At 38.1% G+C, this 26871-nt stretch overlaps 1 protein-coding gene across 2 annotated transcripts in view; it reads left to right on the top strand.

The window, feature by feature from the left end:
- Positions 1 to 26871, top strand: part of NPHP1 (nephrocystin 1) — a 57616-nt gene that overhangs the window by 1594 nt on the left and 29151 nt on the right. The window contains exons 2-11 of one of the 2 annotated variants that reach the window (XM_077773443.1): positions 1567 to 1640; positions 6946 to 7006; positions 8049 to 8173; positions 10212 to 10446; positions 10743 to 10844; positions 13241 to 13341; positions 13665 to 13707; positions 14808 to 14895; positions 16472 to 16566; positions 18326 to 18454. In XM_077773443.1, the coding sequence (XP_077629569.1) occupies positions 1567 to 1640; positions 6946 to 7006; positions 8049 to 8173; positions 10212 to 10446; positions 10743 to 10844; positions 13241 to 13341; positions 13665 to 13707; positions 14808 to 14895; positions 16472 to 16566; positions 18326 to 18454 (1053 nt within the window). The remainder of the gene's footprint in view (positions 1 to 1566; positions 1641 to 6945; positions 7007 to 8048; positions 8174 to 10211; positions 10447 to 10742; positions 10845 to 13240; positions 13342 to 13664; positions 13708 to 14807; positions 14896 to 16471; positions 16567 to 18325; positions 18455 to 26871) is intronic. The other variant, XM_077773444.1, reaches the window with a different exon arrangement.

Genomic DNA, 26871 nt, shown 5'->3' on the forward strand with positions numbered 1-26871 from the left:
GATAAGAGATTTACTGAGTGCTCATACTTGGTCCAGTTTTGGACTCTCATTTAAAAAGTACAAAAGAAGGGCGCCTGGTGGCTCATTCAGTTAAGAATCTGACTCTTGGTTTAGGCTCAGGTCATGATCTCACACTTCGTGAGATCAAGCCCTGCATGGAGCTCTGCCCTGACAGTGCGGAGCCTGCTTAGGATTCTCTCCCTCCCTCTCTGCCCCACCCCTGCTCTCCCTCTTTCGAATTAAATAAATAAACTTTAAAAAATAAAAACAAAATAAAAAGTACAAAAGATTTGATGGGTATAAGTGACTTTTGGATTTACAGTCTTGCGATGGAAACAAAATGCTCTTCTGGTAGAAATAAAAGTTGATGAGGCTTTGACTAAATTGAGCTTTGGCTAGATGCTTAATATGGTTCTGTATCTGATTTTCAATTTAGTGGGACCTTGGGAGAACCAGGGAAGTTTCAGAAGTAAGTTACAAAAAATTATTACTAAAACAAAGACAAAACACAACAATTACAAAGAGTAGTGAACCTGGAGAAGACTTGGCCCAGGAATCTTCTGATAGCCTGAGTGTCTGGGAAGGGCTCTCTGACAGAGAACACCTGTCTCCACAGAGGTCACTTGAAGCAAAAAATGAACAGATTTCCAACTTGATGTCCATGGACAAGCAATCAAGAGCCCATCTGGGCCATGCCTGTTATGACAGACTCTGTCACCAGCTGTGAATTTTGTAACTGACACTCAGATGCATAATTGGAGGAGTAGACAAGAAGCTAGTGAATTCGAATTTCTCTTCTTTCATCCATTTTGTCTTCTCCACATCATCTTTTGAAGAGAACCCACAAATCGCTTCTTGGCCTTTTAGCTAAGATCAAGTGTAAAAGAGAACCCAGAAGAAATCTGTGCCTCTTTTGCGGGTACAGTTACAGTACATGGGCAAAGTTACACAAAGTGTTTAGAAAGTACCATGTCAAGGTGTAAGAATATAAGAATGAGTGTAAACAAACCTGTGGCATGTTCATACAATACTATTGAGCAACGGAGAATAAACTATAATACAATGTGGCAGTGTCTCAAAAACATGCTGTGTGAAAGGATGACACAAAAAAGTACATTCTTTCTGAGAACTTTCCGGGGTGATGGTAATTTTCTATGTATTGATACAGGTTAGAGTTACCTGAGTGTATGCATTTGCCATAACTCCGCAAATGTATAAGATTTGTGCATCTCACTGTATGTAAATTTTATAACAAACATTGAACTCTGGTTAGTGATACCTACAGTGCATTATTTGTAGGGCAGTGTATTGATGACTGCAATTTACTTTGAAATACATTAAAAAAAAATAAGGTGGATTGATGATTAGTTGGATCAAAAGGTATAGTAAAATATTAATGGTAGAACCTAGGCAGGGGTATGTGAGGATTCACTGTGAAATTCTTTCAACTTCATTATATGTTTAAAAGTGTTCAATGTGACATCTTGGGAACAAAGAATTAAAATTTCATTTCCTGTGGTCATACGGTATTTAACAATATAATCTAACAGTCTCTATTTATCGTAGGTGGATAGCTTGCTTTCTGAGAGTCAGTTGAAAGGAGCTCTAGAAGCCAGTAAAAGGCGAGATATTTACCAAAGGTAAAACCCACTAAATTATATAAGCTTTCTGGAAACCACACTTAACATTTCATTGGGCAATGTGTATAGCATAGAAATTGTTTGAAATGTTCTTTCTTTCCCCTTTTTATTGTACAGTTTCTAAAAAGTCAAAATAATAATAAAAGAAATTATACTGGGGTAATAACATGAAATTTTTCAAAATGTATTTAAAAGTATTTCTTGCAGTTATCTGTATCTCTCAGGTTGTAGATATTGGAATGGCCAGATTAAATAGAGAATTACAAATGTTAAAAAGCAGCAACTTACATTTATTCTGTACTCCATATGGACCAAGCAGTGTGGTCCACACTCTAAAACCTTTTTCTGGAGTGCCTGAGTGGCTGAGTTGGTTAAGTATCTGACTTTAGCTCAGGTCATGATCTCGTGGTCCATGAGTTCGAGCCCCATGTCGGGCTTTGTGCTGACAGCTCGGAGCCCGGAGCCTGCTTCGGATTCTGTCTCCCTCTTTCTCTGCCCCTCTCCCACTCCCACTGTGTCTCTCAAAAATGCATAAATGTTTAAAAAAATTTTTTTTAACAGTAAAACCTTTTTATTGATTAATTTTCACAATCATACCATGAGATACTCATTAATATAGGTGAGAGAATTAAGGTTCATAGTGTTTTGTTAGTATGTCTGACATTACTTTGCTATAAGACATTAAAGTGGGCAGACAGTAAAAATGTTTGAAGACCACTGGGAAATGCAGAATTCACTCACGTCAGAAATTCCTGAAGTCTCAGTGGAGATGCAGGTTGTCAAATGGAACAATTAGATCACGGTATAACTTGGATCTAGAAAAACTAACCCAAACCTGAGTTATGGACTTAGTGTTGTGACAGCAACTATAAAAACTGCTCAGATTCAAGATAGTGACTGAGGCAGAATTATGGTAGATCCTTGGCCTACTGTAGCTTCAGATCCTGGGACCCAGTCAGAAAATTCTATTAAGGAATTCCACCTTGCTTAACTCCCTTGACATGGGAAAACTGTTCTCTTGGTGGGTGTTTTTTGTTTTACTCTGACTTTTTCTTTTAATCCCTGGAGAAGTTTAAAATTAAATCAAATTTGACATTACATAGACATGATGAACTAGGTCAAATTAGACTGTTAATACTTTTGTATTCAATTTTAGGACATCATTAAGATAATGTGTATCTTTGGGTATTTAAAAGTGTGTATAACATTCAAAAGAACCTGAAATTCATTTTATTAGCTTAAATGACTCATTTGAATCATTTGAAAAAGTTTTACTTAATTCAGGTATTCAAAGTTCTTAAAAATGAATTTTTAAATGTTGAAGGAAATTTAACTATATTAATTAGAATTGATTGTTTAAGGAATTTAGTTCGGATTGAATTACTCAAATAATAAAGAAAAAGTGAAGGTGATTATACTTGCTTTACTAGATTTTAAAATAGAATAAGATTTATAGACTGAATTTGAAGTCCCAAGGAAGACTGGTTTTTTTTAAATTTTATTTTAATAAACTGATCATTTTTATTATTTTTTCATGTTGGTTTTTGAGAGAGAGAAAGAGAGAGAGAGAGACGGGGCATGAGTGGGGGACGGTCAGAGAGAGAGAGAGGGAGACACAGAATCTGAAGCAGGCTTCAAGCTCCGTGCTCCAAGCTCCAAGCTGTCAGCACAGAGACCAATGTAGGGCTCGAACTCACAGACTGCGAAATCACGACCTGAGCTGAAGTTGGATGCTTAACCAACTAAGCCACCCAGGCACCCCTGGTTTTCTTTTTCTTTTTTTTTTAATGTTTTTTATTTATTTCTAGGAGAGAGAGAGAGAGACAGCTTGAGCAGGGAAGGGTCAGAGAGAGAGGGAGTCACAGACTGAAACAGGCTCCTGGCTCTGAGCTGGCAGTCAGCACAGAGCCAGACGCGGGGCTCGAACCCACGAACCGCGAGATCATGACCTAAGCGAAAGTCGGACGCTCAACCGACTAAGCCACCCAGGTGCCACACCTGGTTTTCTTTAACATATCTGGTGGTCCTTGGGTTATTCACTTTTATTTAAGAAATGAGGGACTAGTTTGATTATTGTAGAGAGCAGTCCAGGGTTCTTCTACTGTTGTATATATAGGTCTCTTTCCTACAGTATTATCCCCAGAGTAAGAGTGAAGTTCTTTGTGCATGGGCAGGGATTTTCAGGGCCTGGAAACTACCTGTTAAGCTGAGGAGTGTCCATGCCAGAGCAGAGTGGGCTTTAACCCTGGTGTACAGGAAACTTCTTTGACAACTGTAGTTCTCCCCAGGCCATTCATTTTATTTTTTAGAGATGAATCCTCTGGTAAAGAAGGACAGCAGAGGGAGGTATGATAAGAGAAAGGGGAAGCTAGCTAGCTGGCTCAGATTTTCTGTGAACAGACTTTTTAAAAAGTCAGACTTCTTATAAAAGGATCTTAACTAAATCTAAACTTAATCAGTATCTTTACTCTCTCCCCAAATAATATAAAACCTTTAGATTGTCTAAAGACTGATTGCCTTTAGGGGCACCTGGGTGGCTCAGTGAGTTGTTTCTGACTTCAGCTCAGGTTATGATCTCACAGTCTCATGATTCATGAGTTTGAGCCCCGCATCAGGCTCTGCTGTCAGCAGAGAACCCTCTTCGGATCCTCTGCCTTTCTCTTTGTCCCTCCCCCTGTTACTGCCCCCGACAATAAACATTAAAAAAAAGACTGATTGCTTGTATAGCTTAGATGTTATGGATATCATTTAATTAATATGACATAACATAATATAAAGTAACATCACGTAATTAATGTATAAAGCAAATCCCAGCCACTGTGGATGTCCTCATCTGTAGAAATCATAATATATCCCTTTAGACACATCTTAATTACCCGTCACTCCCGGACCCTTCCTACATGCTGACCCAAATCATGGTGTCTCTCCCTGGCAGATTTTGTTCCTCTTAGGGACCTCTTCCTCTTTATAGAAGAACATGCTTCCATCTCTTTTCCATGGAGCAGAAATTTGTTGAAATGTCTTGTTGACAGATGATCTTTCTTTCATTCTCCAACATTCAGGGTTTATTACCTATTAAAATGTTTTTATCATTTTTTTGTGGGGCTTCAGGAGGTGGTGAAGATGAACGTGTGCTTGAGTTTTTACCCTGATCCCGAAATCTNAAAAAAGAAATATCTGAACAGTTTGAGGATTTCAGTAATTTTATAGATAGGAGGGAGATCATTATAATAAATAATTTGTGGGGCGCCTGGGTGGCTTAGTCGGTTAAGCGTCCGACTTTCGCTTAGGTCATGATCTCGCAGTTCGTGGGTTCGAGCCCCGCGTCAGGCTCTGTGCTGACTGCCGGCTCAGAGCCTGGAGCCTGTTTCAGTCTGTGACTCCCTCTCTCTCTGACCCTCCCCTGCTCACGCTGTCTCTCTCTCTCTCCTAGAAATAAATAAAACATTAAAAAAAAAATTTTATAATAAATAATTTGTTTTATTAACATATTATATAGAAATAGTTTTCTACTCTTAAGTGAAATTAAAAAAATTTTTTTTAACATTTATTTATTTTTGAGAGACAGAGCACGAGTGGGGGAGGGCAGAGAGGGAGAGGGAGATACAGAATCTGAAACAGGCTCCAGGCTCTGAGTTGTGAGCACAGAGGCCGATGTGGCGCTTGAACTATAAACCGTAAGATCATGACCTGAGCTGAAGTCAGATGCTTAACCAACTGAGCCACCCAGGCACCCCTTAAGTGAAATTTTTAATTCTAGGTTTCAGTTAGGATTCTTTGGGTCTGAATAACAGGACACTTGTTAAACCAAGTGGCTCAACAGTCAGTCTCATTCCACAAAAGTCTGGAAGTAAGTTCCTGCAGGGTGGATGAGTGGCGGTTGATGTCCTCGAGGCCTAGCTCTTGCTGTCATTGTGCTCTGTCAGTCCTTATCTAGTTGGTGATGGCTCCCTTCACCTTTACAGAGTCCCCAGGCATCGGCATCTAAAAACAGGAAGGGGGAGGGGCACCTGGGTGGCACAGTCGATTAAGCATCTCAACTCTTGATCTCGGCTCCGATCATGATCTCACGGTTTATGGGTTCGGCCCGCCTCTGGCTCTGCGCTTATGTTGCAGAGCCTGCTTGGGATTCTGTCTCTACTTCTCTCTGACCCTCCTCCACCTGTGTTCTCTCTCTTTCTGAAAATAAACTTAAAAAAAAAAAACAAAAAAAGCCCAGAAAGGGTGAAGGATTCTTCACAGGTTGCACCAGGGAGGATAAAATAGGAGGCAGTGCCCAACATATTTCTTTCATGTTGCGTCGGCCAGTGCTGGGCCACACACCCACCCTACCCACAATAGATTCTGAGCGCTTAGGTGTCAGTGTGGGACCGACCCCACCAGCATAGAACCTGGTGGCATGAGGGCTTTGGAGTAAGTAACTAACAGGGTCAACCACAGTTTGCAATTTTCACTTCTCGTTTCTGCCTCCTTCATGAAGGATTTTTGTCCCCTTTTTTGCTGCTTATTTCATGCCATTAGCTTCTGTAAGAAAAAAAAAAATTACTCAAAGAGCATAAAAAGTATTGACTCTTGTAGGTTATTGTTTGAGAAAGCATTTGAATTTTGATAACTATCACTGTTAGACATAGCCCATATTCAGTCATTTTTGTCCTTCTTATTTGGGTCTAAGACTTAAGCTAAACTACCTGAGCTGTCTGTGGAATAAGTAAAACAGCGTACCCGTCTAGGTAGGCCACACTCAAAAGGAGAATGTGCTGTGGTGGGCAGAGGCCAGCTGTAGAATCCTAAACTCTGCCCTCACATGTTACTCCATCACTGACTAGCTGCAACCGCTCCTTAGAACCTCACTCCCTTCTGCTGGAGTGAGTTGGTATGAGGCTCATGTGAGGTGGTGCTTGTGAAATGCACACCATTGTGCACAAACACATTTGTGTTTATAACAAATAAACTTTGTTATTATCGCCATTAGTCTTGTTTTCTTGGCTAGGTCCTCAGTTCATGGGACTTCAGAGCTGAAGAAGTAATTTGAAGTCCAGTGTTTTCCTAATTTTTGAGATAGGACACTGAAGCTCAGAGTCACGTAAGCTTTCTGAGCCCTGGCTGTCATATCTGTGTGCCTTAGAGCGTGTGAGTCTCACCCGAGCTGGTGGGTAGAAAGGCAGTTACAGGTGAATTTTGCAACATCGTTCGTGTAATAGCTAATTGCCTTGCCTGCTTAAAGATTTACGTATGATTCCATAAAATAACTGTCTAGTCTGACAATGAAAAATTCATACTTTTTCCTTTCTTTTTGAAAATTTAGGTGTATCCAATTAAAACAGGCAATAGATGAAAATAAAAATGCTCTTCAAAAGTTGAACAAAGTAAGTATTATGGTTAATGATATTACAAAACATCTGTTTTTATACAGACATTTTCAGGAAGGGGGAATTCATTAGAGTGGTTACATCCCTGGGCTTGCCTTAGAGGTGGTGAAATCTAAGTGCCGCCAGTGCTGACTTGCCCCTGGCACACTGACGCTGTGCTCTGGAGCCAAAAAGCCAGGGCTCTAAATGCTGGGGCAAGTTCAGCTCTGGTGAGCTTACCCAGCGTTGAGGACTCAGACAATCCAGGAAGAGGCTATTTTTATTTTTGCATCATGTAAGTTTTATGCTTTACAGTCTAGGGTTGTTTTAATTTTAATGACACTGTGGGGAGAGTGCATAATCTGGCCCGAGCGTAAGTGCTAAAGTGCTTGCATCACATGGCAGCTCTAGTATCGGTGACTCTGCAGAAATAGGAGGAACTAGAATTTACTCTTGGAAGTCCCTTCAGGATTTTTTCTTTCAATTTGAGCCTGAGCTTCAGCTCAGTGTCCAGGGTGTCAAGTGGGAGGCATCTAAAAGTCACCTCCCTACGCGTGTATCACTCTCCTTTACTGCATCTGGGCACCTCTTCTGGATTTCTCCAGTTACATAAAACTCTTGGTTTTAGGAGTCAGGCTGACCCTAAATTTAAAAGTCTAGTTATCCTGTTTCACAGGTGGGGAAACTGAGGCTCCCCAAAGTGAAGCAGTTTCCTCAGTGTCTCACTGCCACTAAACGGCAGAACTTGGGACTGGCACCTGTCTTTTTGACTCCGAAACTCACGTTCTGTTTGGTACCTCGCTCTTGCTGACCATTGAGGGTCAGATTAGCTAGCAAGAAGACAGCACAAAACCAGGTCATATCATTTTTCTTTCGGGTTACATCTCAACATAATAATCTACATTTCTTTTAATATTATTTCTCTCAGGTAGGCCTTGTCTCATGTTGACATTTACTTTGTCTTCTAGAACTTACTAGAGTGTTTTTTTCCCTTCTAAAATAAATATAACTGGAAACTGAAATCAGTTTTTCAGTGAAATAAACTTATATTCTCTCATAGGCTGATGAACCTGCACCTGTCGGGAACTATAATCAGAAAAAAGAGGAGGAGCACAGTCTTTTGGATAAGCTTACCCACCAACTGCAGGAACTTGCTGTGTCCATAAGTAGAGAAAATATAACTGAGTATGCCACTTTCCTTTCTTTCTTTCTTTTGGGTATTATATCACCAGTAGTTTTCATGTTTGACTCAGAATAAAGACCTATTAAGAGTATAGATATAAATGAATGGTGAGAACAAGTATAATCATTTGACATTTATTTCTTGTGTATAGTAGAAGTCTTAGGTCCCATAAGAGAGGTAAAGAAGTAGAAGTCATAATCCTTGCCCTTTGGTAATGTATAATTTAGTTGGGGAGATAAAAGAGAGATCTGAAAAGCTAAATAAACAAATATTAGAAAATAAGGATGATGCTTTAATGTCAGTGTTGATACGTAAACAGAAATTATTTGGATAATCTATTTGCATATTTTCTTCTTTCAGAAACTTTAAAAATTAGAGGTAGGATCATATACTGTTTTTCTGCTGTAGTGGATGTTAATAACAGCTTTTGCAAAGTGGAAAGAAAATTGATGGCATAAACAAACCAACCCAATTTGTGGAAATCAAAAAGGAAAAAATAACTATTTAGACTCTTCAAGTGCTTCTCCCATACTTTTACACTATACCCTGGGGGAAATGCTGAAGGATGTAGATACAAGGATTCTAGAATTTTCACTGATTTCTAGTACTGAGAATGACAAAGTAGCTGGTGTTGGACTTAAAATTCCTACCATAAACAACTATAAAATCTGGACAAAATGTACAAAATAGCTGATGTCCTTAAAACAGGGAAACAAAAGAAGTGAGTCCTATATTTACCCAGACCCTCTCCCTGGGAACGTTTTTGGGCTGTAGTGCAGGAAGGTAGATCCTAAACAGGGAATACTAGTGTCACTGAGCTTAGGAAGCAGAGATCAAATTTTGGAGTTGCCAAGTCCATTGGGACTTGTAGGAAAGGAGGAGGATGTTGCAAGAGACAACTATAGAAATCTGAATGGACTCCTGGTCTCCACAGAGCATGATTCTAGAAGCATTGACAGAAAGCACCTACGAGGACACTGAGAGCTTAAAAGATTTGGGAAGTCAAACAGTCTTGGAAAAATATTGGCGTTTGTACCTAGCTAGAGTACAGACATTGGTGAATGCTTCAGGCATTTAGTAGAGATCACAGAAGGCCCATGCCCTAGGAGTAAGGAAAATAGCTTAAGACTGGGAACTGTGATTTGAAGTAAAGACAAAACTGAAGTAGATTTTCTCCAAGCCTAAAGCCAGGCCTTAACAGGAGCATGATAAGTTAGCTGTGTAACAGCACAAAATTCGACACTCTGTAAAGGAAAATGATATAATCCAAAGTCTCGAAATGTCTTGTCTACAATGTCCACTAATAAAAAAAAAAAAATTAAAAGCAGACCTCGATCTGAACTAGATAATACAATTAGCTGATAAGGACTTCTAAATAATGATTAATATCTTAAAAATAGAAGAAAATAAGGGTGAAATAGAAAAAAAGCAAAGTATTTTAAGATTATTCAAATGTAGAAAATAAATGAACAGTATACAACTGTTAAAATATCTGATGAAATAATGGCTGAGAAATTTCTCAGTCTGATTAAATACAGATTCAGATTCTAAAAGGTACAAAATGTCTTATAATAAAGAGACAGAATAATCAGCAGAAGCTCAGATGACCCAAATGTGAAAATTAGCAAATAAGAACTATAAGACAACTACTTTCAGTTTGTTAAAGAATTTGTTGGAAAAGATGGATAGCTTGGATGGATAGGGAGGAATCAAGCAGAGAAAGGCAACTAACAGAAACCAATTGAAAATTCTGAAACTAAAAAATATAAAATATGAAATGAAAAAAAATTACTGAACGGTTTAAAAGAAAATTGGTTACAATAGAGGAAAAGATCAATGAACCCGAAGAGAAAAAAAAAAAACCCTCTCAAATATGCACAAAAAGAAAAAAGAATGCAAAGAACACAATAGAACGTAAAAGGGATGTGAGTTATGCACTTATTTCCAAATATGGACGAGATCTTCTATACATAGAAGTTATGTTGATCTGTTCTTATATGTTACTTCAAGTGATCCTTATCACAGAATTATTTTTCACAGAATTGGGGCACTTCCTGAAGGAGAGGAAGATGACGATTCTACTGAAGAAGACGAAGAAGCTGAAGAAGAAGATGATGATGAAGAGGAAAGCGAAGAAAGTAGTGGGGAGGAAGAAGAAGCAGAAGAGGAAGAGGAAGAGAAACAGGAACATGGATCTCAGCAACAGGCCACAAGGAAAGAATACATTGCTGTTGGAGATTTTACTGCTCAGCAAGCTGGGGACCTTACATTTAAGGTAGAAATGAGACTAGAACGTGACGTAAGGATAGGTGTGCATACCTGACAGAATGAGAAAACTTTGTATACCTATATTACATATTCCTGATGCCATTTTTAAAGACTCAATCTATTTTAATAGTAAAAATTATGATTTACAGGCAATTAGTCATGTGAGATTATGTTGTCAGACTTACCTGGTAGTAAAATGGTGAAATTAAATGCTATTCTATTTCTGAAAATAGTTTCAATGTTGACAATTCCTGACTTAGTGGTAAATTTGCATTTAAAATTTTTTACTTTTTTTGATTTAAGAAAGGGGAAATTCTTCTTATAATGGAAAAAAAGCCTGACGGTTGGTGGATAGCTAAGAATGCCAAAGGAAACAAAGGTCTCATTCCCAGAACCTACGTGGAGGTTAGTCTTTTTTGTTTATTCTTCCCTTTTTTCAAAACGGTTTTTTTTTTTCACTTTTAATACAATAGTAAGCCCTCTTCTTTGATCAGGTGACTAGTGAATGAGTTGAGATAGAGAATTTAATTTCAGAGGGACAGGGCATGGGAAAGTCTGTGTATTAACAGTCATGGGGACCCGTGAAGTGCCCTTGTGCAGGTAAGACCTAGAAGGTTATGACACAATGAAAGCGCTTTGTGGATTAATGCGAATCATAAAAATTAATAGGATTTTATTGTTTGTTGTCAAGCAAAGCCACCGTTAACTTTGGGTTAACTTCCACTAATATACGATCCTTTTCCTAGGAGGTAAGTATACTATACATGTATGTTTGCAACCTGTTTCTTTTTTAATATTTCAGTATATAGCATGGTCATTTTCTGTGCCAATATGTGTAGATATCTGTCTGGATCAGTGCTGTCCAGTGGAAAAATAATGCAAACTACAAATGTACTTTTATATTTTTTCATAACCACACTGAGATGCCTTTTTTTCTGATGCCATTTATCACCATACTAGTGTGATTTTTTTCTAACACCAAATATGTGTTTTTCCACACTAGTTCTCTGAAACCAACCAGCTGTCCAAACAATTCAATTCAGTTTTGACACTAACTTGTGGAGTTAGCACAGATCCCTCAGGTTAAGAGCTCACCCCACAAGCTGCCCTAATTCAGATGCCATTCACAGGTCCCAGGGGCCTGTACTTCTGAGTGACCAGCTGTAAATTCACTTCCCATACACGCCTCCTCAGGTTTGATCATTTGCTAGAGGGACTCACAGAACTCAGGAAAACACTTTACTTATGTTTAGCAGTTTATTATAAAGGCTACAGTTCAGGAACAGCCAAAATGCAAGGGGCGGATAGACAAGGTATTGGGACATGGAGGGGGTGGGACCTGGATCTTCCTACCTGTACCCTCTCTGGTCTGGGGACAACCCCCTCCAGACCTCCCCTGCCCACTAGTACAACACTTCAAAGTGGCCACCAACCTGGAAAGCTCCCTAAACCCTGTCCTTTAGGGGTTTTTATGGAGGTTTTATTTAGTCTTCCACTATGAGATACAAAAGATCCCCCCCAAATAGTGGCTTAAATAAGGTAGAAGCATATTTCTCTTATGCATGGAAGTGTGGAGGTCGGCAATCAAAAGATGGGGGAGCCCCCATCTAATATTTCTCTCTGTATACTTAAGTGGGAGGCAGCCTTTCCAAGGATTATCTCTTAGTTTAAGTTGGCTGCTAGATCTTTTAATGATTCCCAGAAGTGAAAGAAGAAAGGGGGATAAGAGGTAAAAAGACAAGAGCTGCTATCTTTTTAAGATGGTTTCCAGGAATTTACACAAAAAAACTTCTAGTGATATCTCCTTGATCAGAATTGAGTCTACTGGTAACACTTAGCTGCAAGGAGTGTTTGGAACATGTAGACTTTTAGCTGGCTCATTGCTAAAATCAGGGATTCTGTTACAAAAGAGGTGGACATTAGGTGGTAGAAGGTACCAGCCTGTGTTGTGTTCAATCTGCACAGACGTCTTTGTCTGATTTATCCCCTTCTGATAAATTCCTAGGTGCTCATTGCTGGTTCAAAAGGTTTATGCCTTTATACTTTGATTTGATGTGCCATTTTGCCCTTCAGAGAAGTTATGCCTATTTGTACTTCTGTCCCCAGCATCTGAGCGTACTTGTGTCCCCACCCATGTACGTGTGATGGCTGCCCCCAATCTTTATGCCAGTGTAGTAGGCAAAAAGAGGCTCGTTTTTTATTTGCATTCATTGTACTGCCAGTGAGACTGAGCGTCATTTCATATGCTTTACGGCCATTTCTACTTTTACTTTATAAATTGCCTTTTGTAGTTCTTTTGACCATTTTTCTAAGAGATTTTTTTAAATTGTATTGCTTTATAAGAGTTCTGTAATATTTTCAGGATAAGGCTATTAACCATTGGAAACCTGTGACAGATACTTTCTTTGTTGACCTTCAACCATGTTTCTTTTTTATGTTGCTTGGTCTGTCAATGTTTTCATTTCATTTATGATTTTTGGTTTTGGTATTATAATTGGAAAGGACGCCCCCATCTTGAGATAATTTTCTTCTTCTATAGTTCTTTTATTTCTGTCTTCTTTTTTTCCATTGGACTAAATTCTATCTGGAATTTGTTTTTATTAAACTTGCTCTCTACCTCCATCCTTGTAATTTTTTCAAATAGTGAAGCTATCAACAAAGTGTTGAAATATTTTTCCCACTGATTTTTTATTATTCCCATCGGGTACATTCCTGTCAATAGTTGAGCCTTTCTGAAAGTATTTTTATTGGTTGATTTTTGCATTAGGTAAAAAGCACTTCATATTTCAATAATTTTTCAGCCCTATAATAAAGAAGAAGGCCAAAACTCAAGTGAAGAAGGCAGCGAAGAAGATGTAGAGGTGGGGGACCAAACAGCAGAAGGGGCAGAAGTTAAACAAAGGTAAAAGGTGTGAGAGGATATCAAAGTGAGTTTAAAAAACTTTTTGTTTATTTTTACTATCATCAAATAATTCAAGAATCTCTTGAAATGGAGACTATTTGCAGTTTGAGAACCGTGCTTTTCATACTATTATTTGCTTCAGTCCGACTTTAATTTTGTGATAATTTTTAGTGCGTGATATTTCTCTATCTTGGTTTTGTTTAGAGACTTAAGTTTTTAGAACTTACAACTAAATATTTTATTCTTTGATTAATGGTGCTCCCTAATTGAATAAATAGTCATGAGCTCTCTATGCGTTCACCTTGCTATTTTATCTCTCCCAGAACTGATTCTCCTTGGAGTGCTGTCCGAAAAGCTATCTCAGAGGTTGGTATTGGCTGTCCTGTTAAATGATGTCTTATTTTGTTACCTAATAGTTCTGATAGAGTTCAGAATCAAAACAGGATGGAGACTTTGGAAGATAGCATTGGATCTTAAACAGGATACAGGGCATGAGATGTACAGAGCGTAAAACATACAGTTCTGGTTTAATAAGCCATGTAACAGGTCTCTTTAGGCCTTTTCTTTAAGAAGAGTAGGTTTGAGGGCTTGCAACTATTTCTTATTGATTCTGCCTGAATTTTCTATTGTTTGGGTAAAGATGTTAAATTTCAGTTAATACGAAAAATTCCCAAAAGCTCAAAAAAGTAAGAACTTATCCATATTCTTATCATTTAAAAAAATATTTAAGTTTATTTATTTTGAGAGAGAGGAAGTGTGAGGAGGGTAGGGGCAGAGAGAGAAGTGGGGAGAGAATCCCAAGCAGGGTCCAGGCTGTCAGATACAGGGCTCACACTCAAAAACCGTGAGATCGTGACCAGAGCCGACATCGAGTCGGACACTCAACTGACTGAGCCACCCACATGTCTCCCGTATGCCTATCATTTTAAAAAGTTATTTAACAAAATGAAAATCCACTCCCTCCCTCCCATAAGTAATAATCATTAATAGTTAAGTAAATGTCCTTTCTGACCTCTTACACCACTTATCACTCACACGGACGTGTGGACGTGCCCATGTGTATGTATGTATGTGTGTGTGTGTGTGTATACATATACAAAAAAGCTATGAATTCTTCAGTGCGTTATCAGTTTACTATGTTAACTCACCTGTTCTGTGGCAGCACACTGTAGAGCGGGACAGGAGTAGGGAGATTTCGATGAAAGATGTACAGGAAGCAGCTGGTCTGGAGCTCAGAGCTGGGCACTGCTTGGGGCTTAGGTCCTTGGGAGAGGCCAGGATTCGGTGATGGCATCCTCAGGAATCTGGGGCTTAGTTGCTATATTTGTCCACTAAAGTCTGCATGTTTGTGTTTTCTTCTTTGGGTTGTAGTTGCTATAGTGATAAGAGCAAGTATTATAGAGGTGAAGAGACATGAATGAAAACAAGCAACTGAGTTTCTTTCTTTTTTTTTTTACTGTCTCCAGCAGATAAACACTGTTGATGTGCTAACCACAATGGGGGCCATTCCTGCAGGCTTCAGGCCTTCCACGCTCTTCCAGCTTCTGGAGGAAGGTACCGCGTGTCTGTGAGCTGCCACAGATTTGTAGTTAAGCAGTCAGGGTTCAGGTGTCTTTTTCTGGTTTCAGCCAAAACAAGTTGTTTAAAAGGATATTGAATATCACCTCTCTTTGGTGCTCGTCTTTTCCTTCATCTTTCCTGTGACAGTGGAGGAAGGGCCTCTGACCCTGTCAGCCGCCAGCCTATTTACCTGTGCTCTGGGTTCTAGCCCCTTTGCTTTATTTCAGAAATAACGATTCTTAATTGTTAGCCCTTACATGTATCTGTAGCCCGCCCCCCTTCCCTACACGGGCTTCTTCCCTCATTAGTAGTAAAAGCATGCCTGGTACCTGTACCTTTAAGAAAGAACTAGCCCTTCTCACCCTATCTCATTCTAGCCAAAGCCTCCCTTTCTCCCCTTTTCTTCACAGAAAGACTTTTCTGAAGAGTTATTATCATTTGCATTTCCATTTTCTTATTCGTTCTTGGATTTCTCTGTCCTTGACAACATTTGTCCATAAGCTCGTTAAAGAGAAATCATGTTGGGGAGGGTCTCCTGTATGGCCCGAGTTGTTGAGTTATCTGCCGAGGGGCTGCTTTGAGTCTCCTCTGCTGGAAGGCTCTTCTCAGCCCTCCCTGAATGCCCAGCTCCTTCCCATCCTTCGCGTCCCAGAGGTGATTCCATCTTCCCAGAGACTCTCCTTTGACTAATGTAGGTTTCCCCTACAGCCTTCCGCTTGAGCATGCTTTATGGATCTAAGTTAGTCTATAATTATTTTACTTAATCCCTTCTACTTATTTTGTTTTAATTCTTCCCCCCACTTTACTGTAAGCTAATGAGGGCAGGCGCTGTGTTTCTCTGATTCACATACGTATTTGCAGATCCTAGCAGAGTGCTTGGCACACAGTGGGAACTCAGAAATGACTTCTCAAGTGAATAAATGATTTTTATAGTCAGTATTCTTCACAACTAATATATGGGAGAACAGTATAAAAATGGTCTTATGTTAAGAAATGAAATTCATGATTATATATTTTTCTAAAAAGTATTCTTGGATTTTCTGCATTTTGCAAAAATATTTGAATGGATCATCTTCATCACAGAGCATGTTATTGGCCTAAAAGTTTTTGTTTTGTTTTGTTTTTTGGAGCTCTCCTTTTCAACCAGATATATTGCAGAGATGTACTCTAGTAACAGGAGTTTTTTTCTTTTTTTTTTTTTTTAATTTAAATTTTAGTTAACATGCAGTACAATATTGGTTTCAGGAGTAGAATTTAGTGAGTCGTCACTTACGTAAAACACCCAGTGCTCACCACAAGTGCCCTCCTTAACATCTATCACCCATCTAGCCCATCTCCCCCAACCCACTAAGATCTTTCTTAAAACTACCTTAAGATGAGCCCTTATGTGCTTCTGTCTTTTCTACTGTTATTCTTACACATCAATAAATCTCCATTGGCGTATATGCCTTAGAAAGCAAGTTCCTAGTAGGTAACTTGGCATTTTGGATGTCTGTTTCCTAAATTTGTGGCATAGCATTATAGATTTTTCTTTCTTTGTAAGAAAATAAAGGAAAAATTGGTTTTTCAGGAAATCAATTTCAGGCAAGTTACTTCTTACAGCCAGAGCTCACTCCTTCGCAGCTGGCCTTCAGAGATCTGATGTGGGACGCTAAAGCAGGCACTGTGAGTATGGTGGCTATCAATAAAATTAGACCTTTCCAGATTTTGTCATGGTTGCAAGTATATGAATAACGTGTACACTGATTAAGGCATGATTGAAAATAAAATAATTGTTTCTGTATTTTAATTCTTAAACACTGAGTGATAACTTCATTGCTAAGACAAAACCTGGATTTGTTATCTTGACTTTATCTCTTTTCTCTGTTGCTCTCTTCTCCCATTGTTACAAAGGAAATAATGCTAGGTATCTCTCTTAATCATTCTTTGCCTCAATTTCTTCATCTGTAGAAAAGGGAAGAATAATAATAATACTTCCAACATGGGGCTATTGAGTTACATTATATGTGTGAAGGGCTTAGAACAGTGCCTGGCACATGATAACTCAGTAAGTGTTGAATTAACTTGGAATGAGGAAGTTGAAAGTCTTTTATGATTCTACTTTTTTGGGAGAGAGTTTAGAGTAAAGGATTCCTGATATTCTGAGTACTTGAAGTGGGAAATAGTCTTTATATTTAATTCTAGCTTCCTCCATTTTAGCAGAGTTGAACCACGTTAGAGCACATCACCCCCCCTTCCCATGGACCTTCTGCCTTCTCTCCCTTCCTCTCTCAGAGCCTCAAGGGAAAAATAAGAGGACCTAGTGTGGTTAGGTTTTGTGGGGAGAATGGTGTAGAATTTTCTCCTCTCAACCTGAGCATTGCCTGGAACCTCCTTAATATAAATAATCTTTTATTCCAAGTCAATAATAATGTTGTATTTCGTCTATTTAGTGTACTAGAACATGAATAAAGGGCATTTAATTTTATGAACTTGTACCCAGAGAACTAAATATTCAGCTCTTATTTCTTAAATTGAAAATGTGACAAGCTGTTTGATATTACCTTATTCTTTCAATGATATTAAGTTATTTAAATGAGGGGCTCCTGAGTGGCTCCATAGGTTAAGCATCTGGCTTCGGTTCAGGTCATGATCTCACAGTTCATGAGTTCAAGCCCCGTGTCCGGCTCTGTGCTGACAGCTCAGAGCCTATAGCCTGTTTCGGATTCTGTGTTTCCCTCTCTCTCTTCCCACCCCCACTCGCACTGTTTCTCTCTCTCTCTTCCTAAAATAAATAAACATTAAAGAAAAGTTATTTAAATGGAAAGGCTCATGACCATAAAGCAGAATGTTAAGAATCAAAGATGTCTATAAAAAGAAACCAGAGTGCCAATTTATTTATTGACATTCTGAACTATACTTGTGAAGTAGAACTGAATAATCATATCCAACGGCCAGTGCATTCTGTCAGAACTCTATAAGAAGCCAAGAAACCATGTAGGTAAAATGCTTCGAATTAAAACAAGGAGGAGCCAGCTGGACAGTAATGCCAGTGTCACTGGTAATTATGCTGTGGTGACCTTCTCTACTTACCCACGTCATGCAGGTGTGAATTGTAACAATGATCCTGGAATGCAGTGATTCCATGATCAGGTCATACATTTTACCTGATTGTACTTTTTCACTATGATTTTTATGAATTTACCACCCAAATGCAAATATTTCAAAACATAAAAATTTATGGAAATTTTGCCTAAGGTTTTTATTTAAGTGGAGTGGACTATTGAAGCTTTCCTTGTGTGCATATGTTTATGTGTAAATTTTTTTCTTTCATCCTTTTTTATTCTATGTACATGTAAAGCATTTATTAAAAATGCTTTGAAAATGAATTGGTCTTATAAGTCATAAATTAAGCCTTTTTTTTTAAAACCAATTTTTTTCTCAGATTAAGTCAAGACCAAGTCGTGTTTCATTTGTTCTGACCCTGTGGAGCTGTAAAATGATTCCTCTTCCAGGAACGAGCATTCAGGTCCTCAGCAGACATGTTCGCCTCTGTCTGTTTGATGGTAATCAGGTGAGCTTACTGAGGAGTAAAACAGTTCAGTCAAGATGGAAAAATATTTTGTTAATGCTGCATATTAAACATGTACTGCACTGGGTATGTCTGTCTCTTTGTCTCTCTCTCTCAATTTCTCTCTCTCCCTGTGTGTGTGTGTGTGTGTGTGTGTGTGTGTATGTGTACATGTAAAATAATATGTGGTAGAATGCAAACCGAAAGGCTCTGATGGCATAGGTTTAATTCTTTCACTTGTTAAGTGTGTGATGTTGGTGTGTATGTCATAGTTAGCTCCTCTGAGCCTTAGATTTCTCACTTGCAAAAAAGGTACTGACACCTGTCTTCTAGTATTGTATATAGTTCAGCTCTTGAGTGTACAGAGTATTGCATTTTTTACAGTGTACATACCTGTATAATCAACACCCACATCAAGATACGGAGCATTGCCATCACCTTACAAAGTTTCCTTGTGTCCTTTTCCATGACTCTTAAAAAAATTAATTGATTTGTTTGAGAGGCACAGCTTAAATACAGTGCTTAGATGGAATTTATAATTTGTGGGATGTTATTAAAATAATGGTTAGGGAGAAATTTACAGCACTAGCTGCATTAGAAAAGAATTCTCATATTGAGAGTCACAGCACCCTCCTGAGAGGGGGTTCTCGGGTTGAGATCTATGGATGAATAGGCCTTTAGAAGGCAAAGGGAAAAGGAAAGATGAACGTGGACAAAGGAACATCACAGGCAAAGGCCCTGGCGGGACAGGACTTGGGAAAGCCAGTGTGGCCGAGTGGAAAGAGGCAAGAGGGAGTGTAGGATGGGATGAAATGGGAGACGGCAGGAAGGACCAGTGTGAGACATTGTACGCCATCATGCCAGGGAGTTTTGTCTTTATCCTAAAGACAGCAAAAGTCATTGGAGGAACTGAGAGAGTTTAGATTTATGCTTTGGGAATATCTCTGGCTCTTCTTTGGAGATGAATTACGGGGGCGGGGGGGGTGCAGAAGGGACATGAGTAGACCATTTGGGGTCTTTGGCACAGTGTGGTGGTCGAAGGGCAGCCAGCAGCATCTCCAAGAAAACAAAGCCTGGAGCCATTTGCCCCAGATTAACCTTGGCTCCACCAGCGTGGTGTGGGATGCTGACCAAATTACTTGGCCTTGCTCTCTCCCGCTTTCCTCATCTGGCACACATCTCTTAGGGTCCATGTGAGGAAGAAATGAGTTAATATAATGGTAAAGCACTTAGAATATACATAGAACATAGATGTGACTAGATGAGATATGAAGCTGATAAGTTAGACGAGGGAAGTGGAGATAGGAGAACTGTGGCTACAGGGATACTTAAGCCATAAAAACCACAATTTGGTGATGGCTTGGAAATGGAGGGTGAGGGAGAGTGGGGTGTCCGACATGACACTAGGTCTCTGACTTCCACACCTGGGTGGATGGTGGTGACACTCAATGAGATAGGGAGCATTGAGAGCTGATCAGGTTTGGAGGAGTTTGTGGATTTAGCTTCACTCATGCTGAGTATACCTACAGCTCCCAGTGCCTTTATTTCTCTTTGAACTAGGAATAAATAAATGAACCAGGTCATTATAGTCATCTTCCCTCATTTCTACACACTCTGCACAAAACCACTGCCATTCATAAGCCAGTAGGTGTCACCGGTGACCAAGAAAAGATGAGTTGCCTTCTTTGCTGAGATCTGGTCTGATACTTACCTTTACCTCTCCTTGTGCTCATAAATGAGAACCTAAAGACTGGAATTTATTGATACAGCATATCAAGATATTAGAAGTTATTCATTAAAAATAATAGAAGTGAATTTATGTAACTAATTTATGTCAAAGTTTCAAATGACAAGTTAGAGATGATATTTAATAGTTATATAAATACTCATGCTATTTACCTGAGAGTGCTTCCCTACTTACAAATAAAAGACATTATTATTAAAACCCTACATACATTGGGAACCGCATCACACAGTATTATATTTACTTCAGCCACCAAGCATAATTTAGAAAACTCAAGAGAAAATCTACTTTATTTACCCTTATTTTTACTCTTTCCATTGTTCTTCCTTCCTTCCTAATGTTAAAAGTTTCCTGATTTTAACATGTTCTTACTATTTAGAGAATTTCCTTTAACCATTCTTTCTGCTGGCTACAAATTCTTGTTGTTTTTCTTTATCCAAATATGTCTGTTTCCTGTTCATCCTTGAAGGATATTGTCACTAGATATGGAATTCTGATTTGGCTATTTTTTCTTTTCTTTCTTGATTTTAGCACTTGAAAAATATTGTGCCCCTTCATTCTATGGTTTCTCAATGGAAATCTACTGCCACTAGAACTGGTGTTCCCTTATTGGTAAATCTAGGTGTATTTCTCACTGCTTTCAAGATATATGGGTTTAGTTTTTATATATTTACGATGTACTTGGGCATGGATTTCTTGGGTTTGTCCTGTTTAAGGTTTGCTCAGCTGCTTAAACTGTAGGCTTATGTCCTTTGCCAAATTTGGGGGTATTTTTAGCCATAATTTTCTCAAATACTTTTCTAGCTCCAGACTCTCTTCTGGGACTCCGAGGACATGAATGTGAGATCTTTTGTTATAATCCCACAAGTTCCTGAGGCTCTGTTTATTTTTTTTCCCCCATCAGTTTTATCTTAGTTGTTCAGAGTACGTACTTTCTATTTTCCTGTCTTCAAGTTCCCTGATTATTTTCTTTTTTTATTCAACATTTGAGTCTGTCTGATGAGTTGTGTGTGTTTGTGCACACCTTGGCTATTGTATTTTTCAATTCTAGAATTTCCACCAGGTCTTCATTTTTATCGTCCATTTCTTTGTTGAGATTTCCTTATTTCTTTCTTGAGAGTTTATATTTCTTTCTATATTTTAAATTTGTTTCGGGGCGCCTGGGTGGCTCAGTAGGTTAAGCGTCCGACTTCAGCTCAGGTCATGATCTCATGACCTGGTTCATGGGTTTGAGCCCCATGTCAGGCTCTGTGCAGACAGCTCAGAGCCTGGAGCCTGCTTCAAATTCTGTCTCCATTTCTCTGTGCCCCTTGCCTGTTCATGCTGTGTCTCTCTCTGTCTCAAAAGTAAATAAAACATTTTTAAAAATTAAATTTGTTTCAAACACAGCCATAGTTGCTTATTGAAGTATTTTTAGGTGTCTGCTTTAAAATTTTTAAGTGTCAGATAATTTCAACATTTGTGTCATCTCAGTGTTGGCATCTGTTGATTGTCTTTTCTCATTCAAGTTGAGATTTTCCTGGTTCTTGGGATGAGGAGTTATTTTTCAAATGCATTTTGGCCACTTGGGGTGTTATGAGTTTGTGGATCTTATTTTAACTTCTGTTTTAGCAAGCCTCTGACACCTGCTGTCAAGGGAAGGTAGGTGGCACCTCACCACTGAAGGTGAGAATGGAAGTCCAGCTTCCTCACTTGGCTTCTAGTCACATCCCTGGGGGGACAGTGTGCTTCCTGACTTGGGGCCCTAACAGAAGTTCACGCTCCTCACCAGGCCTCCATTGACAGCACTCACTATGTCCTGCCTCAGGACCGTGATCCCAGCCAGTCCACTTTATTGTCTCCACACTGACGTTACATATAAAATAAAAATCAGGTTTGCAAATTTCATCATCTTAAATTTTACATCAAACAAATAATTGTGAATAAAAAATGAACTCTAGTTAATGATATGCATGCTAATTTAGAGAAAGGTTTACTAATGTCTGCAGGTTTGCAGTGCATCAAAAAAATAAGATGAATTGAGGGATGGATAGATGATACATGTGATAAAGCAAGGATAAGTATAAGATGTTAAGGATAGACTCTATTTGATGAGTATATGAGAGTTCATTGTATGTTTCTTTTAACTTGTCTGATGGGTTTGACACATTTCAGAATTACCATCATTGTATATTTCACCCTTTAAAAAAATGAATTGAAAACCTTAAAGTACTCATTAAGAAATAATGCATCAAAGACTATACTTTCAGGGATCATTTCTATACTTCATTACAAGAAATAACGCATCAACTAATTACCCATCTGTTTTGCCAATAAGAGACATAGAAAGCAAGCCTGTATCTCACATTTAGAATCTTTCAGATCTTGGAACATTATAATTTTTCAATTTGTTTACTTGTCTCCTTTTATATCTATTTCATACTCATTTTTATTGGAATTAACAATATTTTGTAAAATATTAACCATTTCAAACATAGAAGTGTACAGAGGGATGCCTGAGTGGCTTAGTAAGTCAAGCATTTGACACTTGGTTTCGAGTCAGGTCACGATCTCATGGTTTGTGAGTTTAAGCTGCGGGCTCTGCAGTGACAGTGCGCAGACTGCATGGGATTCTGTCTCTCTGCCCCTGCCCCACTCACACACACTGTCTCAAGATAAATAAATAAACTTTAAAAAGAAATGTGCAGAGAGTAACATAACAGATACCCATGGCCTTACCACCTAATTCTGTTGAAGTCTCCCAGTTTGTAATATGTACTCTGACTTCTTTTAAAATAGAAAATAAGTGCTTTTTGCTCAATTTTTCTCTAAACCGAAGACTTCTCATTAAACATAGTCTATTAATTCAAAAATAAATACTGCAGGGGCGCCTGGGTGGCTCTGTCGGTTAAGCGTCCAACTTCAGCTCAGGTCATGATCTCAGGTTTGTGAGTTCAAGCCCTGCGTCGGGCTCTATGCCGACAGCTTAGAGCCTGGAGCCTGCTTCAGTTCTGTCTCCTTCTCTCTCTCTGCCCCTCCCCCACTCACTCTGTCTCTCTCTCTCTCTATCTCTCTCTCTCTCTCTCAAAAATAAACATTAAAAAAATAAATAATGAAAATAAAACTAAGTACTGCAAGTATGGTTGAAGTCCCCAGTGTACCCCTCCCACATCCAAGTGCTTTCCTCCCTCCATATAGGTAACCTTTATCCTAAATTTTGTTTTATTAATTTTATACAGCCTAATTTTTACTATTCTCATGCTTTATAAAATGGTATCATATCCTTGTACCTTATGCAACTTTCTTTTTTTTCCCTCAACATTATGTTTTGTCCAAGTTGATGGAATTTGCTCTTGGTCATTCTCTTTAACTGTTGAGTGGTATTTCATTATATGGATATGCCATTTATCCATTCTTCTCTTGAACATTTTTACTATGACAGTCTTTCAGTGAAGATTCTTATACACATTTATTTGTGTTCATATGAGACAAGGCTTTAGAGTATGTGTAAGTGTACTTGGGAGGAGGTGGATTACTGTGTCAGATAATGGCAAATTACTCTCCACAGAGCTTCTTCCAGGAATACGGCCACAGTCCCAGTTTCTCCACATCCTAACAACCTATATTATCTTAGCAATGTTTTGGGTATGACATGGAATCTCGCTGTGGTCTTGGCTTTCATTTCCCTGATATCTAGTGTGTTTTTAAATGACTCTTATGTTAATTAACCAATCAGATTTCCATCCTTATGAATTGTGTTTTGTGTCTTTTGCTCATTTTTCTTTTGGATTTTTATAGATTTAAGAATTTTCATTTGGATTTTCAAGCTTCACATAATATAAGTATGTTAAATATATAATTGATTTATAATTCTTGATAAAAACTGGACATCTTGTTGGTTATTTGCATTCCAAGCACCCCCAGGTCTGTGGGTTGGCATTTAAGTTTGTGTCGTTTAAGTTGGCTTCCAAGAACAGAAGTTCTAAAGATCACGGGTGTTAGATGTATCAGTCTTTTTATTTATGGTTTATGCTTTTTATGTCTTGTTTAAGAAATCCTTCCCTATGTCAGGATCATAAAGATATTCTCTTATTTTCTTTTAAATATTTCTGTTCATTGTGGTATTGATTCTACCTAGAATGTATTTCTATGTATTTTGTAGAGTTTTATTTTTTCCATATTTATAGCCAGTTGTCTCAATAACATTTATTGAAAAGTCCATCTGTTCCCCATGACTTGCAAGGTGGCTCTGTTATGTAACAAGTATTCATCTGTATGTGGATCAGGTTCTGGTCTCTGTTCTGATCGACTGTTGTATTTGTCTTTCCCTGGAAAGACAATGCTAATCTTAATCACTATGGCTTTATAATATTACTGAGTCCCCTCAGTTTGCTTTCTGTATAAATTATTCTTAACTAATCTAGACTTTTTGTTCTTCCATGTGAATTTTATTTTCAAAAAAATTTTTTAATGCTTTATTTATTTCTGAGAGAGAGAGAGACGGCATGAGCAGGGGAGGGTCAGAGAGAGAGGGAGACACAGAATCCGAAGCAGGCTCCAGGCTCTGAGCTAGCTGTCAGCACAGAGCCCAACATGGGTCTCGAACCCACGAACCGTGAGATCATGACCTGAGCCGAAGTCGGACGCTTAACTGACTGAGCCATCAAGGTGCCCCATTCCATGTGAATTTTAGCATCAGTTTGTTAAATTACATTTTAGAACCCAGTTGGGATTTTTAGTAGAATTGCATTGAATTTTTAGATTAATTTTAGTAGAAGCTTTACAGTATTAAGCCATATAGCCTTAAACATATGATATGATCTTTCCATGTATTTTGATCTTCATTTTTATTTTATGTTTCATAATTTTCTTTATAAAAGTCTTGCATACTTTTTCTTNAAGGTGCCCCGTTCCATGTGAATTTTAGCATCAGCTTGTTAAATTACATTTTAGAACCCAGTTGGGATTTTTAGTAGAATTGCATTGAATTTTTAGATTAATTTTAGTAGAAGCTTTACAGTATTAAGCCATATAGCCTTAAACATATGATATGATCTTTCCATGTATTTTGATCTTCATTTTTATTTTATGTTTCATAATTTTCTTTATAAAAGTCTTGCATACTTTTTCTTTAATTTAAACACAAATACCTTTTGTCATTTTTAGATAAATATATAATCAAATTTATTGCAAATTAGATCATTGTCCAAATCCAGATACAGTAGCCGCTAGCTGAATGTGACTATTTAAATTTAAATCATCATTTACTTAAATTTAAAATAACTTTAAATTAATATTAATTTAAAACTTAAATAAAATTTAACATTTAGTTCCTCAGTATCACCAAGTGATCGATTGCCATATGTGGCTAATGGCTGCCGTATTGGATGGCACACACAGAATGTATTTATTATCACAGAAAGTTTTATTAGAGTTCTATTGGACAGCCCTGGGTCCCTGCATCAAGAATGTTATTAAGTAACATGTTTGAAACTATGACTTTTTAGAAAGATGGTAAAGCATAAAGTCACGTTGGTAATTGATTGACATGGTTGTTTCCAGTCTGCCTTTCCCTTTTCATTTAAAAATCAAATTTTCATCATGAAATGTTTCAAACATTCACAAAAGTAGAAAGAATAGTATAATTATCAAGATTTTGCTTAACTGGCTATTCTATCCCCAATGTTTTTCTTCATTTTTTATAAAAACATTGTAGTGAAAACTTCTGACGTTCCATTTTACTCCCGTGTATATGAATCAACATTTATGCATGTATAAACATATAAACATTTTCTTACATAACCACTTGGTTTATGTCCACTCATTTTTGAGAGAGAGAAAGAGAGCGAGTGGGGGATGAGCAGAGAGAGAAGGAGGTACACAATCCAAAGCGGGCTCCAGACTCTGAAGTGTCAGCACAGAGCTGGACACGGGGCTTGAACCCCATAAACTATGAGATCATGACCTGAGCCAAAGTCGGAGGCTTAACCAACTGAGCCACCCAGGAGCTCCACATAACCACTTTTCTTACATAACCACTATTATCCCCCATGCAATATTAAGAATGATTCCATGTTTCCATCTAATACCCAGTCCATATTTAGATTTCCCTGTTATTTTAAAGTTTTTCTTTGTATAGTTGTTCTGATCCATACAAAGTTCAAACATTGCATTTGGTTGTCATGTATCTTAAGTCCCTTTTAATCCAGCAGTCTCCTTTATCCTGCCTTTTAATTTTTGTGCCATTAACTTAGAAGAAACTGGGTCAGCCATCACAGAGAATGCCTCACTTTCAGGGGTAGCACTGTCAACAGAACTTTCTGTGGTGTGGAAATATTCTATGTCTGTGCTATCCAGCCTGGTAACCACTAACCCAATGTGGCTTCACACATAGCTCGCATGACTGAATAATTAAAATTTTCATTTAACTTAAGTGATTTAAAATTAAAGTTAAATACCTACATGCGACTAGTGGCTACTCTATTGGATAGTTCAGTTCTGGAAGATTTCTTTTTACTTCCTTTTATTATCATTAACTTGTTTCTCTATTTACCTTCCTCCTGCCTTATTATTCCTGAAAATTAGCTAGTTTTGGTAGCTATATGAATTGGAATCTTTTTCCTCTTATATTTTCTTTTTTGTTCTTTTTTTTTTTTTTTTTTTTTAGAAATTTTTTAATTTTTATTTTTGAGAAAGA

Source organism: Crocuta crocuta, unplaced genomic scaffold (genome assembly GCF_008692635.1).
Source record: "Crocuta crocuta isolate KB4526 unplaced genomic scaffold, BGI_CrCroc_1.0 scaffold67, whole genome shotgun sequence".
NCBI classification, from domain to species: Eukaryota; Metazoa; Chordata; class Mammalia; order Carnivora; family Hyaenidae; genus Crocuta; species Crocuta crocuta.